The 13928-nt window shown below is 41.1% G+C and overlaps 1 protein-coding gene across 1 annotated transcript; it reads left to right on the top strand.

Annotated features, from left to right (window-relative positions):
- Nucleotides 1-1687: 1687 nt before the first annotated feature.
- On the top strand, nucleotides 1688-13264 carry fosl2 (FOS like 2, AP-1 transcription factor subunit; the record flags this gene model as incomplete). Its single annotated transcript, XM_080849900.1, has 4 exons — nucleotides 1688-1810; nucleotides 4626-4880; nucleotides 5884-5991; nucleotides 12695-13264. The coding sequence occupies 4 exons, from the start codon at nucleotides 1688-1690 to the stop codon at nucleotides 13262-13264; spliced, it is 1056 nt and encodes a 351-aa protein (XP_080706026.1).
- Nucleotides 13265-13928: the final 664 nt, after the last annotated feature.

Below are 13928 nucleotides of genomic sequence, written 5' to 3'. Positions count from 1 at the left end.
GCAGGGACTTAAGTTTTCCGAAATCCGCGATCCTGGATGACACCAAAATCAATATTAAGTAACGTGTACCAGCGCTTGCGGGATAATAGGTCGTGCGGGATAATAGGTCGGGCTACGATAAGGGGTTTTACTTTTTAACCATAGAAAATGATTGGAAACGCAAAGATGAGGCAACATCACCTACTCTAAGACTTAAAGTAGAGAAAATGGTGTTTTAACATTCAGTAATAATGTATTACATATTATAGATAATGTGCCTTATCTAAAATATATCACTCCAGTTGCAATCTCCCTTGGAGAGAAGAGTATTTGGTAAGGTTCAGCAAGAATTATTTCTCCAGACAGCGACACCCGAGGTTGTTTGCGTCTTGTTGTCATTGAAACGCACGGTCTCAAATAGTTGCCCTGAAAATTCGCCCGATCAAAAAACAGAGACTTTACAACGATATGTTCGCCAAATGTGCACGAAACGAAGGTGGAAACAAAGCAAATACAGTTTGGTGTATTTTTATGAATCCATCCTTAAAAAATGGGCTTCACAGCTGGACGGTAAGTATTAAATTCACAATTTGGGGGTCCAGCCCACCACCTAATAACAACATGGCTATTCGTTATCACAAAGGTCTTTCTTTGAAGTAATCAAGTTCCCTATCTGCGATACAGTCTGGGATCTAAATATTAAACAAGCTAGGGGATGATATGAAAAATGGAGGGAGGGATTCCCTCCTGTCACTGACGTGCTTTTTAAGGTTGCTTTTTCCAAGGAAACCCACACGCGTGTTCTCTGACGCAACTGACCATTTTTGGAAACATGCGTCAATGGACGAAACCAACTGATATAAAAATGTGTTATTACATGGGACACTTAGAGCTATTTGTCGAGACAATGTGTCTCAAAGCATACATTTAAATACTGAGATTATCAAACGTGTAATACTTTAATTTCAAATACAAAATTATAAGTTGTAGGCTAAATATCTTCATCTCATTACAGCCATTACTATCTGGTGTACGCCCTCGAACGATGACGTACAAAGTGAAGTTGGCGTTGATAAGCAGAGTTGCAGAATACAGTGGTGTCACAGAGTGAGTCATCATAGGCTACCTGAGTGCGGCAGTCGGGAATAGAGAACAGGACAGTAGTTGCTCTACAGAAGAAACAAATAATTAGCCTAACTTTAGCCAAACAACACGACGTTGAATTCGTTCCGGTGACTCATCACTGTAGCCACAACTCACACACCACGCGAAGGTCGGACTGGCTGCGGAAAGTAGGTGCCTCGATGACTTTTGTTCCTCAAGTTTGGTTCAGCACCTGAGAGAACAGTTTATACAACTAGACAACACTACACCGAAAGAAACATTTAGTTTCACCGCAGAGGATTTATATTTTGTGTTTTTAAGAGCAAGGACCTGATTTGCGAACCTGATGTAAACGATAAGGCCTCTGTTCTATGCCGTAGCAGCACTGAAGGGCTTGATATAACGTTTTCAGAATTTTAGGTAGCCTGTTCTGAATGTAGACTAGCCTACATCTACATTTACATTTAACTTTATAACACTTCATAGCTGGTTAAGGGATTTCGTTGTCGGTGAAGGGCTGTTCTCTCCGCGAAGACGATTTTGAAAAGCCTATACTATACACCGGAGCTCGTAATCATCTGAAATATTCCCTCTCTCCTGGAACATGTACCAGGACTACTCTGGGAACTACGACACATCCTCCCGCAGCAGCGCGTCTCCGGCACAGCCAGAGTTCTTCACAAGTGGCAGCAGTATTGGCAGTCCAATTTCTACCTCAAGCTATCAGGTAGGCTAACTAATGGTCATTTTCAGCAACATCCTGATCATGTGAAATTCACATATGAAGGCTGATATAGGTTAGGCTCAGGCTATATGAGTTGGTGTAATAAAGGATACCTCATGATCATTTAGGCGAAGTCTAAATGATCATGTTGTATTCTTTATTACAAATTGGTCAAAATTGGTTCAATTGACTCCGAACGTTAAATCATTGACCAACTAGGCCTACTATGTAGCTAAACATACACCCGTGCTGTTAATGCTGTAAAGCCTCTCGCGAGTTTGTCCATCATTTAGGCTAGTGCAAAATAGACTGCTATGAGACGTGGCAATTTTGTGATCGGCTATGTCGCTGTAAATACAACGGACATTTGACCTGACGAGACCATCATTGTTAGGACTGAGTCGAGGTGACCACAAGTGAGCCACTTTGATTTTACTTAAGGCTAATCGGTGATATTAAAGACCGCCACGTCGGTTTGAATGCCTCTGTTAACTAAACCTAGATCTAAAACATATCATCCATCTGTAAACTAGACTATCTCTGAGGTTTGCTACAGCCAGGGAAGTACTAAACTGGAGCCTACTGCACTCAGTGCATTTAATTAAAATAACAGGTGCGAAAAACATTGACCACATAGGGATATTGCGAAAAGCCTATTATGGAATGACTCGTTCTAGATGGACAGACAGTGAATGCCAGAGATCCCGATGCATATTCTCAATAAAGATGTCCTACTTGATCCATCGTACGGTGTCCTTTTGTCGGATTATCTTGTGTGGTTAGGAAATGTGCAACATTTAACGACACTGACTCCCCGTCTCTAGTTCTAAGACATGATGGCTCAGATTCTGGCATGGTTTCTGTGAGCGCATCACCCAATAGTCTTGTTGTGGTGGTGGTCTTTCCTGACCACTGAACTTGGTCAAAAAGTGATGTCCATCCTACTGCGCCTCATACTATGTAGGCTACAACATATTCACACGTAGCCTACGCCACCAGATAAGGCACTGGGACATTTCAGGAATATCTGTTTATGGAGATGTTCTGAGGGAAGAAGGCTATTTTAGCGAAGTTCCGTAAATCCTATGTTTTCAGCCTTTTTGTAGCATTTATGAAACAACTCCTCAAACCAGGAGTGCTAGGGTTTAATCATCAGGTTGTTGCCAGGGATTATTTTTATTTGATCTCCGGGCCTCGGTAGAAGGACAACCAAAGGGCCGGATGTAGCCTATCTGTTGGGTTGTGTGAAATTTCGCATGGACGGTGAAGTTAGACTAGAAGTTTAAATTCTTTCAACAGTTTCGAAATGGAAAGACAATGTAATGTCTAAGTCTTGCAATTGCCAAGGGCATGACGTGAAACATCCCATTCTCTTTGAAAATAATAGACAATATACCGTTCCAGGCGCACAGCACACATCTTTTATGAACTAATATAGACCGTTTTTAAATCAGGGCGTCATATTAAACTGTCAAAATCTGACGTCGCAGATTGTCAGGCTTTAATTAGGAGGCTAATAATAAAAAAATCCTGATATCCATGGATTAGCCTATACGAATAGCCATAGCCTACTCTACAGCCTTTTGAGGTTGCTCATTTGATCAAGGTTGCAAAAGGTTTTTTAACCACGTCAGTCCTTTATAGCTTTTCGAGAAATGACTCTCATCATCCTCATCCCTGGTTTACGGGAATCGTTTCCCGTCAAGTTCAGACAACCTCTTGTTACAATTCTACGCAATTCGTGAGCGTCGTGGAATGTCCCCCTTTGTATGGCACATGGAATGTTTTGGGAAGGCTGTTTTCCCTGCACCTTTAATATCGTGCTGTTTCCCGTCTTACTGGAAACTACGGTCTTCAGCATACCTTCGCGATTAGTCATCTCGCGCTTTGTCCAACTCTAGGGTAGGCATATTCCCGGGAAGATAGGCTATACTTGAACCCACTGTCAGGACATTTTACACTTGTTTGGATGATGGGCTACTCATTTACAGGGTAATGTAGTTTCATATTCAACAACAAATGCTGTTCAACAACTCGATTCGAAAGGCAAGGTAATTTCTAGCCTTCCTTAGTAAACTGCAACCATTCGTCTTGGTTAGCCTTCTTGTGCAGACTACAACTTGGACGTATTCAAGCTGATTTAATACTCTAAATAATGTCACAAAAATAAAATAAATGGCATCATAAGGCAGGGTTAGTTTTAAAAAGAATTAAAATGATTACAGTTCTTAAAATGATTCAATTCTTCAGAAAACTTACAAAACACAAAAATGATTCTCCAAATGTTCCATCTGTGTGTCTAAGGCCTCCCATTGCATCATGGACAGGAGCTTATTGAGAAATCAGTGGGATGCAGACTGAGGGGGTGTTGTATGATTCACTTGACTGTGTTACTAGGCTGCAGGGGTCAAGCACATACCACGCCATTGCAGTAGGGTGACTCATTATGTTGTGATGAGGAAATTAAATGCTAAAAAGGGGTGTGAGGTTTCAGGAAGTTGTGCCTGAAGATTAGGATGAAGTTTTTTAGGGTCTGAACTTTGAATGGTGCTGTCTACATTTTGAACTGTGACCTGTCTAGGTGAGAAGAATATTCTTAAAAAGGTTCTCTGTTTCTTTTTCTTTCTCTTCAACAGAACTATTCTTCAATGTTCTCTTTTTTTCTCTTTCTCTTCAGCCGAAGTATTATTCAATGTTCTCTCTTTCTTTGTCTTTCTCTTCAACAAAAGTATTCTTCAATGTTCTCTCTTTCTTTCTATTTCTCTTCAACAGAAGTATTCTTCAATGTTCTCTCTTTCTTTGTCTTTCTCTTCAACAGAAGTACCGGGTCGACATGCCTGGCTCCAGTAGTGCCTTTATCCCCACTATTAATGCCATTACCACCAGCCAAGATCTGCAGTGGATGGTTCAACCCACAGTCATCACGTCAATGTCCAACCCATACACACGCTCACACCCCTATGGGCTCCCTGTGTCCAGTGGTGCTGCCATGCTGGGGCACACGGCTCTGTCCCGGCCAGGGGTGATCCGCTCCATTGGGGATGCTCGTGGTCGACGCAAGAGAGATGAGCAAGTGAGAAACTTTTAAAATATATATACATGTATATATTTTCAGATACTTTCTTGGAAATTTGATTATGCACAGGGCAATCATGCCTACAGAAGAAAAACATGTACATGTAATCCACTTTTCCAGTTGAAGAAGAGGTTTGGTTAGTGAAGAGTTGGTTAGTGAAAAAGGATTACACAGGCCCGGCAGAACTGTGGTTAAGCAATCTGGGAGAAGCTGCCACACCCTGTTATATTTCCTGTCAGATTCTTTTCTAAAGTGCCTGAGCAAGTGAACAGTGATGTGATCCATACCATACACAGACGTTAAAATGTTTATTGCAGATGGTGAGGTTATATCAGACAGTTTTCAGGTCAAATCGCCTTTCCATAGTTAAATGATAATAATTTACAATATAAAGGCTCTGCCTTTATGATAGGTTTGAGACCAAGATAATCATCCATTCACTCTCCAGACAGTCGGATAGAAAGGAAGAGATATGTAATTAGTAGATGCTACTGAGGAAGTATTGCCAAGAGGATAGTTTTAGAGGGTTTTGTATTCAGTGGCAGTGGAGCACATAAACATTTAGCTCCTAACTGAGTCAAACAGGCCTCTATCCCACCTGAGAAACTGATACCCAGTTGGCACAGTTGTACAGAAGTAAGTTGACTAGGTCAAGGCTCTTCTCTTAAAAGAGTTCTTTCTAGTCTGTTTAGAAGTGCCTAGACACCCGTAGACATTCATTATTATGTTCCCTGACCTGATTCAAACCCTTGTCTTACCATCTGTGCTGGTTTATCACTGACAAAACAAAGATGAGCTCCTCAATGTGAAGGTGCCATGTGTGTTTCCCTGGGTTATCTGTGTGTTTGATCCACCACCAAAAGGCACCTCTGTTGTGTAGATTTTAGTTTATTTCTATTCCAAGACAAAAGGTGTACAGGTTTGTTTGTGTGTGAGAGAGCACAAGAGAGGATAAAGGGCGGGAGGAAAGGAAATAATTAAAGTTATTCTTTGACCTTAGCTGACTCCTGAGGAGGAGGAGAAGAGGAGAGTGAGAAGAGAGAGGAACAAACTTGCAGCAGCCAAATGCCGCAATCGGAGGAGAGAGCTCACCGAGATGCTTCAAGGAGTAAGTACCTAACCACATGGCCCTCACAGGTTCAGTGGTGTAACTCTTACAAGACAGATAATGTTAAACTCCAGAAATACAGAGTTACCAAACGTAAAGAATATAACAAATGCTATGGGTATTGAGGTTGGGCACATAAACCATAATTGAAAGATAAATCATGGAAGGATCAATAAGGATTTGTACTTTTAATCAACCCCACACACGCACACCCGCATACACACACACACACACACACACACACACACACACACGCACACACACACACACTCACTCACACACACACACACACACACACACACCCCCCACACACACACACACACAAACCTCTGTGAATAGTAATTAGTGGAACTGAATAGTAAAGCAGCCAGTGTTAATGCACCACTACTCCCAGAAAAGTGTTGCAATTACAAATGCTTTTGTATTCACATGTTTATTTACTTAGTTTGCATTGGAAAAACACAAAAAATCTGAGAAATAATGCCAAATCTGACTTTATTCCACATAAAACTCAAAAAAGGGCCGGACAAAATTATTGGCACCCTCAACTTTATGATGGATAGAACACCCTTAAAAATAAAGAAATACAAATATCAGAAATCAATTGCGTCCTGTAACCATTAATGAGGTGTCTTACACCTCTCTACTGGAATTTTGGACCAGTCTTCTTTTGCCAACTGCTCCAGGTCTCTCACATTTGAAGGGTGCCTTCTCCAAACTACTGATTTAAGATCATGCCCCAGTTGTGCTATGGGATTAAGATCTGGACTCATCTTGGACACACTCTTAACCATTTCTGGGTACTTTTTCAAGTGTGCTATGGGTCATTGTCCTGCTGGAAGACCCATGTCCTCTGACGGAGACCCAGCTTTCTGACACTGGGCCCTACATTGCGCCCAAAAATTATTTGGTAGTCCTCAGGTTTCCTGATGCTATGCACACAGTCAAGGCATCAGGTTCCAGAAGCAGCAAAGCAACTCCAAAACATCGGTCCAGCTCCACCATATTAGCCTGTAGGGACCGTGTTCTTTTCTTTGAAGGCCTCATTTCGTTGTCTGTAAACTGCTTTACCAAAAAGCTCTACTTTGGTCTCATCTATCCACAGGACGTTCTACCAGAATGATTTTGGCTTCCCCAAGAAAGTTTTGTCAAACTCCAGTCTCCTACCATAGCATCCCATTTCATTTAAATGGTGACGGATAGTGCAAGCTGACACCGTTGTACCCTTTGTTTGCAGGGTAGCTTGAATTTATTTGGAAGTTCTAGGTTATTTAGCCACCATTCAAACAATCTTTTGTTGCATTCTGTCATCAATTTTTCTCTTCCTTCCACATCCAGGGAAGTTAGTGACAATGCCATGGGCTGTAAACTTGTTGATTACACTGCGCACAGTGGACACAGGAACATTAAGATCTCTGGAGATGGACTTGTAGCCTTGAGATTGTCCATGCTTTTCTACAATTTTGGTTCTCAAATCCTCAGACAATTCTTTGCTCTTCTTTTTTTTCTCCATGCTTAGTGCGGTATACACAGACACACAACACAAAGGTTGAGGCAACTTTGCTCCATTTTAACTGGTTGCAAATGTGATTTCTATATTACCAGCATCTGTGGCTTGCCACAGGTGAGTTTAAATAAAGATTAAAGGAGCATTACATGCTTAAAATACAATTATTTCTTATAATTTTGCAAGGGTGCCAATAATTTTGTCCGGCCCTTTTTTTAGTTGTATGTGGAATAAAGTCAGATTTGGCATTATTTCTCAGATTTTTTGTGTTTTTCCAATGCAAACTAAGTAAATTAACATGTGAATACAAAAGCATTTGTAATTGCAACACTTTTCTGAGAGTAGTGGTGCATTATCTGACAGAAGTGCAGGGGTGCCAATATTTTTGTCCATGACTGTATATATATATATATATATGAGTAGCAGCACTTAAACTTTAACTTTAACTGGAATAGATATAGATGTTAGATGTTTCATTATATGCATATAATTAAAAGGAAGTATTCAGTACATAAAGTGGTAATTAAACAATACAAGACAATAACAAAATACAAATAATTAAAAGAAAGTACACAATACATAATCAAAAGATAGTAAGTAATATAATTACATTAAAAGTAAAGGTGAAGTAAGAATAGAATATTCATTATAGAACTTGAGGCAAATAGTAGTTTGTTCCAGTTGCATGCAGAACACCAGCTAAATGTGTCTTCGCTGTGTTTGGTTTAGACTCTGGGCTTTACTAGCTGACCTGATTCCATAGATCTAAAAGATATACTCACAGCACTTTAAAATCTATTGTGTAACTAACTGGAAGCCAACGTTAATATGTTGGAACTGGAGTAATGTGCTCTGTTCTCTTGATCCTGGAAAAAACTCTAGCAGCAGTGTTTTGCAGTATTATGAGCTGCACCTGTTCAATGGTCTTTTGGGGAAAACCAGTTGAGAGACCATTACAATAGTCCACCCTACTGGAAATAAAATCCTGAATGAGCTTCTCTATGTCCTTTTGGGACACCATACCCTTGATTCTGGCTATATTTAAGATAATAAGATAATAGAAGGCTGTTTGGTGATTGCTTTGATATGGTTGGTAAAAGTGAGATCTATGTCTATTAGAACGCCAAGATTTCAGACTTTGTTTTTTTAGAGCCAGAGTCAATATGTTGCTAATGCTAATTATCTTCTTTTTGTTGCCAAGCACAATAATCTCTGGTTTGCCCTTATTTGGGCTTAATTGAAGAAAATTGACTCAGTATCTTGTTGAGAGAGACAGCTTAATTTGTGTTTATCTGCATATGATCTGTAGTATGGTAATCGCTGTTGTTGTTCTGTAAAATTTGGCCCAAAGGCAGCATATAGAGATTGAACAGAAGAGGCCCAAGAACTGATCCCTGGGGGACTCCACATGTCCACTGCATAGCCATCAGATTCAGCTGCCAATGGTGATGCAGTAACTCCACGGATTTCAAAAAGTCACAATGTTGATGATTGAAGATGCCGAACTTCCTCCCCGAGTATTTTGTCAGTTGTATTAAATTGTAAATAGTCATCAAATTATTTCTAGGTGGTCATAGAAATGGCATAGTTTCATTGTTTGACTGTGGGGTGTTGATGGTCTGTCTGATAGAGGGCGGGTATTGTTGATGTTGCTGTAAATCATCATAGAGAAATGTAGCTGTCTAGCCCTGCATAACTCATTGGTAAAACTACAAACACTTTGTTTATGGAGGTCATGGTGGATTTGAAGTTTAGTTTCTCTCGATTTGCTTTCAGCTTTCCTACATTCTCTTTTAAGGGCTTTTACAGTCATGGTGTTTCTCCATGGTACTTTTACCAGTGCACCCACAGCCATGACGATTCAACATCCATGAAGTTTCAAGTAAAACGTATCCAGGAGTATATCAGCTTCTTTGCCTGTCTAATAGCCTGTGTCCGGTTGTTTGTTAATCCATAGTAGTAGTTGTATCAAAAGGATCATAAAGCTTGTGAACCATCTTATAGCATATTGGTGCTTGAAAGACTGTTGTGTTCTATTGCACATTCCGGATGGAAACATCAAGTTTTATACTGTATTATAACTAGGGATGGGTATCGTTTGGGTTTTTTCCGATACCGGTACTCAACCGATACTTTTAAAACGATACCGGTGCCTAAATGGTGCCAGAACCGATACTTTTTTTTTTTTTTTTAAATTAAAGACATTAAAGGCTTATTTATTGCCAAGGCAAATAGTTTTCTTCAAATTTAACAATATATTAACTGTTTAAGGTATACTATAAATACAAATAAATACAAAACACTTGGCTTCAAACCTTTTAACTTCAAACTATGAACAATATATTAACTTTTAACAACTGTTTACAGTATACTTAAATAAATATAAATAAATACAAAACACACTCTGTACACACACTTCACACTTCAGTAATTCTTTTGCAGAAATATGAGCATGTTCGCCTTCAGAGTAAAACAAAATATTATTTAGTTTGCATTTATTCAAACCTACTGGTTTCGTGAATGTGTACTGCCCCTTTAAGAGTTTAGGTTCAGGGCCTCTTGCCTTCTCTCCTAGCCTGGTGACACCAGCCTACGTATTTCCGCCTGAATTGATTTCAAGCTCATGCTCAGTCTGGCCTAACCCCGTTGACAATCGTCTCCAGGACCCAAAATTTTGTAGGACCAATCAGCGAACAGTTCAGGGCTGTGACGCAAAACTCGCCTTGGAGGAAAAGACACGAAAAGCTATCGGAAAAGTTGTCTCAACTCTCGAGAACATCAGAAAATTAAAAGGAGAACAAGAGTATTTTCTTGTAAGTTTTATGATTGGAAAGGACGTCGTAGCTCTTCTCCCAACTGGCTTTGGGAAGAGTTTAATCTACCGAATGCTTACTAAACGTTGCTGATTGGTTAAGGGAACTCCAATGATTTTAAACCTCAAGATAAGCACCCGCCCATCTCGGAAACCAAAATGCATTGGGTTGGCCCAGACTGAAAGACGGAATGAAATGGAGTCACAGGCTGGTAATGGCTAGGCTACTTCTCTCCCCCCTTTACACGCAATTTTGTTGTTGCATATGCTGCACGTTGCGTTGTTTGAATCTTTTTGTGCGAAATACAGCCACACTTTTGATCGTTTACCTTTCGGCATTTTCTCCGTTATATTGATGGCTAGCTCTGTTTGTGCTTGCTCTGTGCAAGGCTGTCTGCTCTTCGCTGTCATTAGACTGTTGCAATTTTATTGTAGCGTCCGAGTTAGTGCTCTCTTAAGAACTCACATTGAGAAGGAATATCTTCTGATGAGACGGTAGCTCTCCGTTTAATGAAGCGTATCCAACTTCTGCTTAGAACAACCACACTTATCTTGAAACCGAAACCACACACAAGTCAACCCATTACCATGGCAACTCCTCAACACAAATCCCGTTTCCACTAGTCCCATATGGAATGCTACATTATCACCAATGAGCGTGAGCGACACAGGCGAGAGTCTACATTGGGAGATGGAGCAGTTTTATATGTGCCCCACGAAATCTGTTAGCAACCCAAAAAAGTATACAGATCGTACTCAGAAAGATCTACGCAACTAACGTTACTTCTCGTTAGCTATCGCTAGTTTTGTTAAATTATTAAGTTTTTAATAAAAAATATATATATATCTGCTCAGGCACCGAAAGGAAGCACCGAAATCTGTGTTGCATTTCGGTCCGGGTAGGTACCGGTTGTATGGAACCGGTGTCGTATTGGTACCGGTTCTCGGTACCCAACCCTAATTATAACCAGTGTTGGGCAAGTTACTGAAAATTAGTACTTAGTTACAGTTACTAGTTACTTATTTTAAATGTAATTGAATTACTTCACCAGTTACTGTATATCAAAAGTAATTAGTTACTAGGGAAAGTAACTTTTACGTTACTTTTTATATCTACGTTTAAAGTCATGAATATGAACACTACAGAACAGTCAAATCAAGCAGTAGTACAAAAGTCCCCTTTAACAATTAACTTAATACAAAATAACTGTCTTAGTCATTTAACAGTGTTGTTTTTACTCCATTAGGCCCAATGAAGTTAAAGTGATTGGCTTACAGTATTAACACCATATAAAAAGTAGGGGGATACAAAATAATCAATTAGTGGTTCAGTTAACCAAATACCCTGAAACACCCACACAGTATTCACAATATGCTAAATATATCATTAGAATAATATCTTTATAATACATCCTACTCGCTGGCATGTAAAATACGACATTGTACTCAAATGCAGTTGGCCAACCCATTTATCTTGTCTCCATAGCCACAACAGGGAATCCCCACCCTGAGGTAGGAACTGTATAAGTTCCCACTGGTCCCGGTAGCGCTTCTTTCCCCGTTGCACCGACAGAGAAGATAAGGACACGAACACCGTAAACAGGTGGTAATTAATTCCACGCGTTTTCTGGTTAAACAATAAATGTTGGAAACCACGATCGGTGTCCTACCCTTCTTTTCATAAGTATGCGCGATTGTATACAAGAGCAATTTACATGTGTTAGCGGCCGTGGAGAATGGGAGATAATTGCGGTTGTATATCCTTGTGTGCGTGCGTGATTGTATGCAAGTGCAATGTGTGTGTGTGTGTGTGTGTGTTTTAGCGGTCCTGGAAAATGGGAGACACAGTTGTGTACAGCCTTGTGCATAGTAACGCGGGTAACGAACTCATTTCAATTTCAGTAACTGTAACTGCGTTACTTGATTTAAAATAATACTTAGTTACCGGCTCGTTACCGCTAAAAGTAGTGGAATTACAGTAATGCGTTACTTAGTAACGCGTTAGTCCCAACACTGATTATAACAGAACAGTTATTTTTGCTCTGAAATTAGTCGTAATTGCAGGATTTAGCAAAGAACTCGATGGATTGTGGATTGGGTGAGTTAAGTCTCAGTTTATTCTGCGCATCCATGCAACTGATCTCAAATGCACAGAACGTGCAACAGCAGAGGGAGGAAAGGAGCGATGATTAGGGGATTATGGACCAAAGTGTCCTGGAAGTCTCTTCTGTGTTGGCCTTGCACATTTCCTCAAACCTCCAGCATCACTCCTTGCTCTGTGCGCTCACCACACGTAGCTGTCGGCTGTTTTATTAGATTTCATATTTCTGCAGTGTGCTAGACAGAAAGAAAATGCTCATTTACCCTTTTAATCTTGTCACTAGGAGACGGAGAAGCTGGAAGAGGAGAAAGCGGACCTGCAGAAGGAGATTGAGACCCTTCAGAAAGAGAAAGACAAGCTGGAGTTCATGCTAGTCGCTCACCATCCTGTGTGCAAGCTTCCCCCCGAGGACCGGCGCCAGGCTGATCACCAGTGCACACCACTGCCACTGACCATGCGGGCCATGGGGCAGCGCTGCCAGATGAACCATCTTAACCCAGTTGTGGTGAAGCAGGAGCCTTTGGAGGATGAGGAAGATGATGATGATGAGGAGGAGGAGGAAGAGGAAGAGGAGGTTGGCAGGGTCCATTCCTCTGTCATCAAACCCATCGCCATGGGAGGGGGTGTCTTTTGCTCCGATGTTGAGAGCCTCAACACGCCAGTGGTGGCCGCCTCCACTCCCCTGTCCACCCCCAGCGTGCCCAGCCTCATCTTCACCTACCCCAGTATTCTGGAGCCCGAGAGCCCCTCTCCGTCATCTGAGTCCTGCTCCAAGGCACACCGCCGCAGCAGTAGCAGCGGGGGCGACCAGTCCTCAGATTCACTCAACTCTCCCACCCTCCTGGCTCTCTAAAAGAGCGCTGATGCCCATGAGAACCCCCCCCCCCCCCCCCCCCTCCCCAGCCATGTGGGCTCATCCCAGAGGCCTTGGCCTTCTGGTGACAGGAAAAACCCTCAAGGGCTAAATCACTTTGCTGTAATTATTTGTTTTCCCCCAAAGGTTTGTATGGTTGTCTACACCATATACAGTTTCAATCATTCGCCATTTCATCTCAGAGTACTTGATAGACTGTCCAAGACAGACATTCAGAGGCAATCTCATGGAAGAGCAACAAGGAAACATGGCCATCTGAAGTCCAAATATGTTTTTCGGCATCAACAGAAGAAGTTGAGGATTTAGTGTTGAATTATATCCAAATCTTTGAGCAAAAGGGTCATCTTATCCTGCAAATGGCATGCATGGATGGATGGAAAATGGACAAAAATAGTTTGAATTCAACAACCTCATTTTAAGCATACACACCCTCAAAGAAAGAACTAGGTACGCTACAGAGAGAGAAAGATATCCATCTACGTGTCCTTCTACATGCCATCATATATATTATCTGTGTTGATATTTCCAGGTTCTCTGCTGTGACACCCTGTCCTGATGTTCTGTTGTGTCATAGACCTGGCTTTTCTTATTGGTATGAATGAGCCATGAGTGAATGAAACTCCACAGGATTGGCCCACCCCAC

The sequence above is a fragment of the Sprattus sprattus genome (assembly GCF_963457725.1).
Source record: "Sprattus sprattus genome assembly, chromosome: 13".
Lineage (NCBI taxonomy): Eukaryota > Metazoa > Chordata > Actinopteri > Clupeiformes > Clupeidae > Sprattus > Sprattus sprattus.
This window is presented reverse-complemented; position numbering and strand designations above follow the sequence as displayed.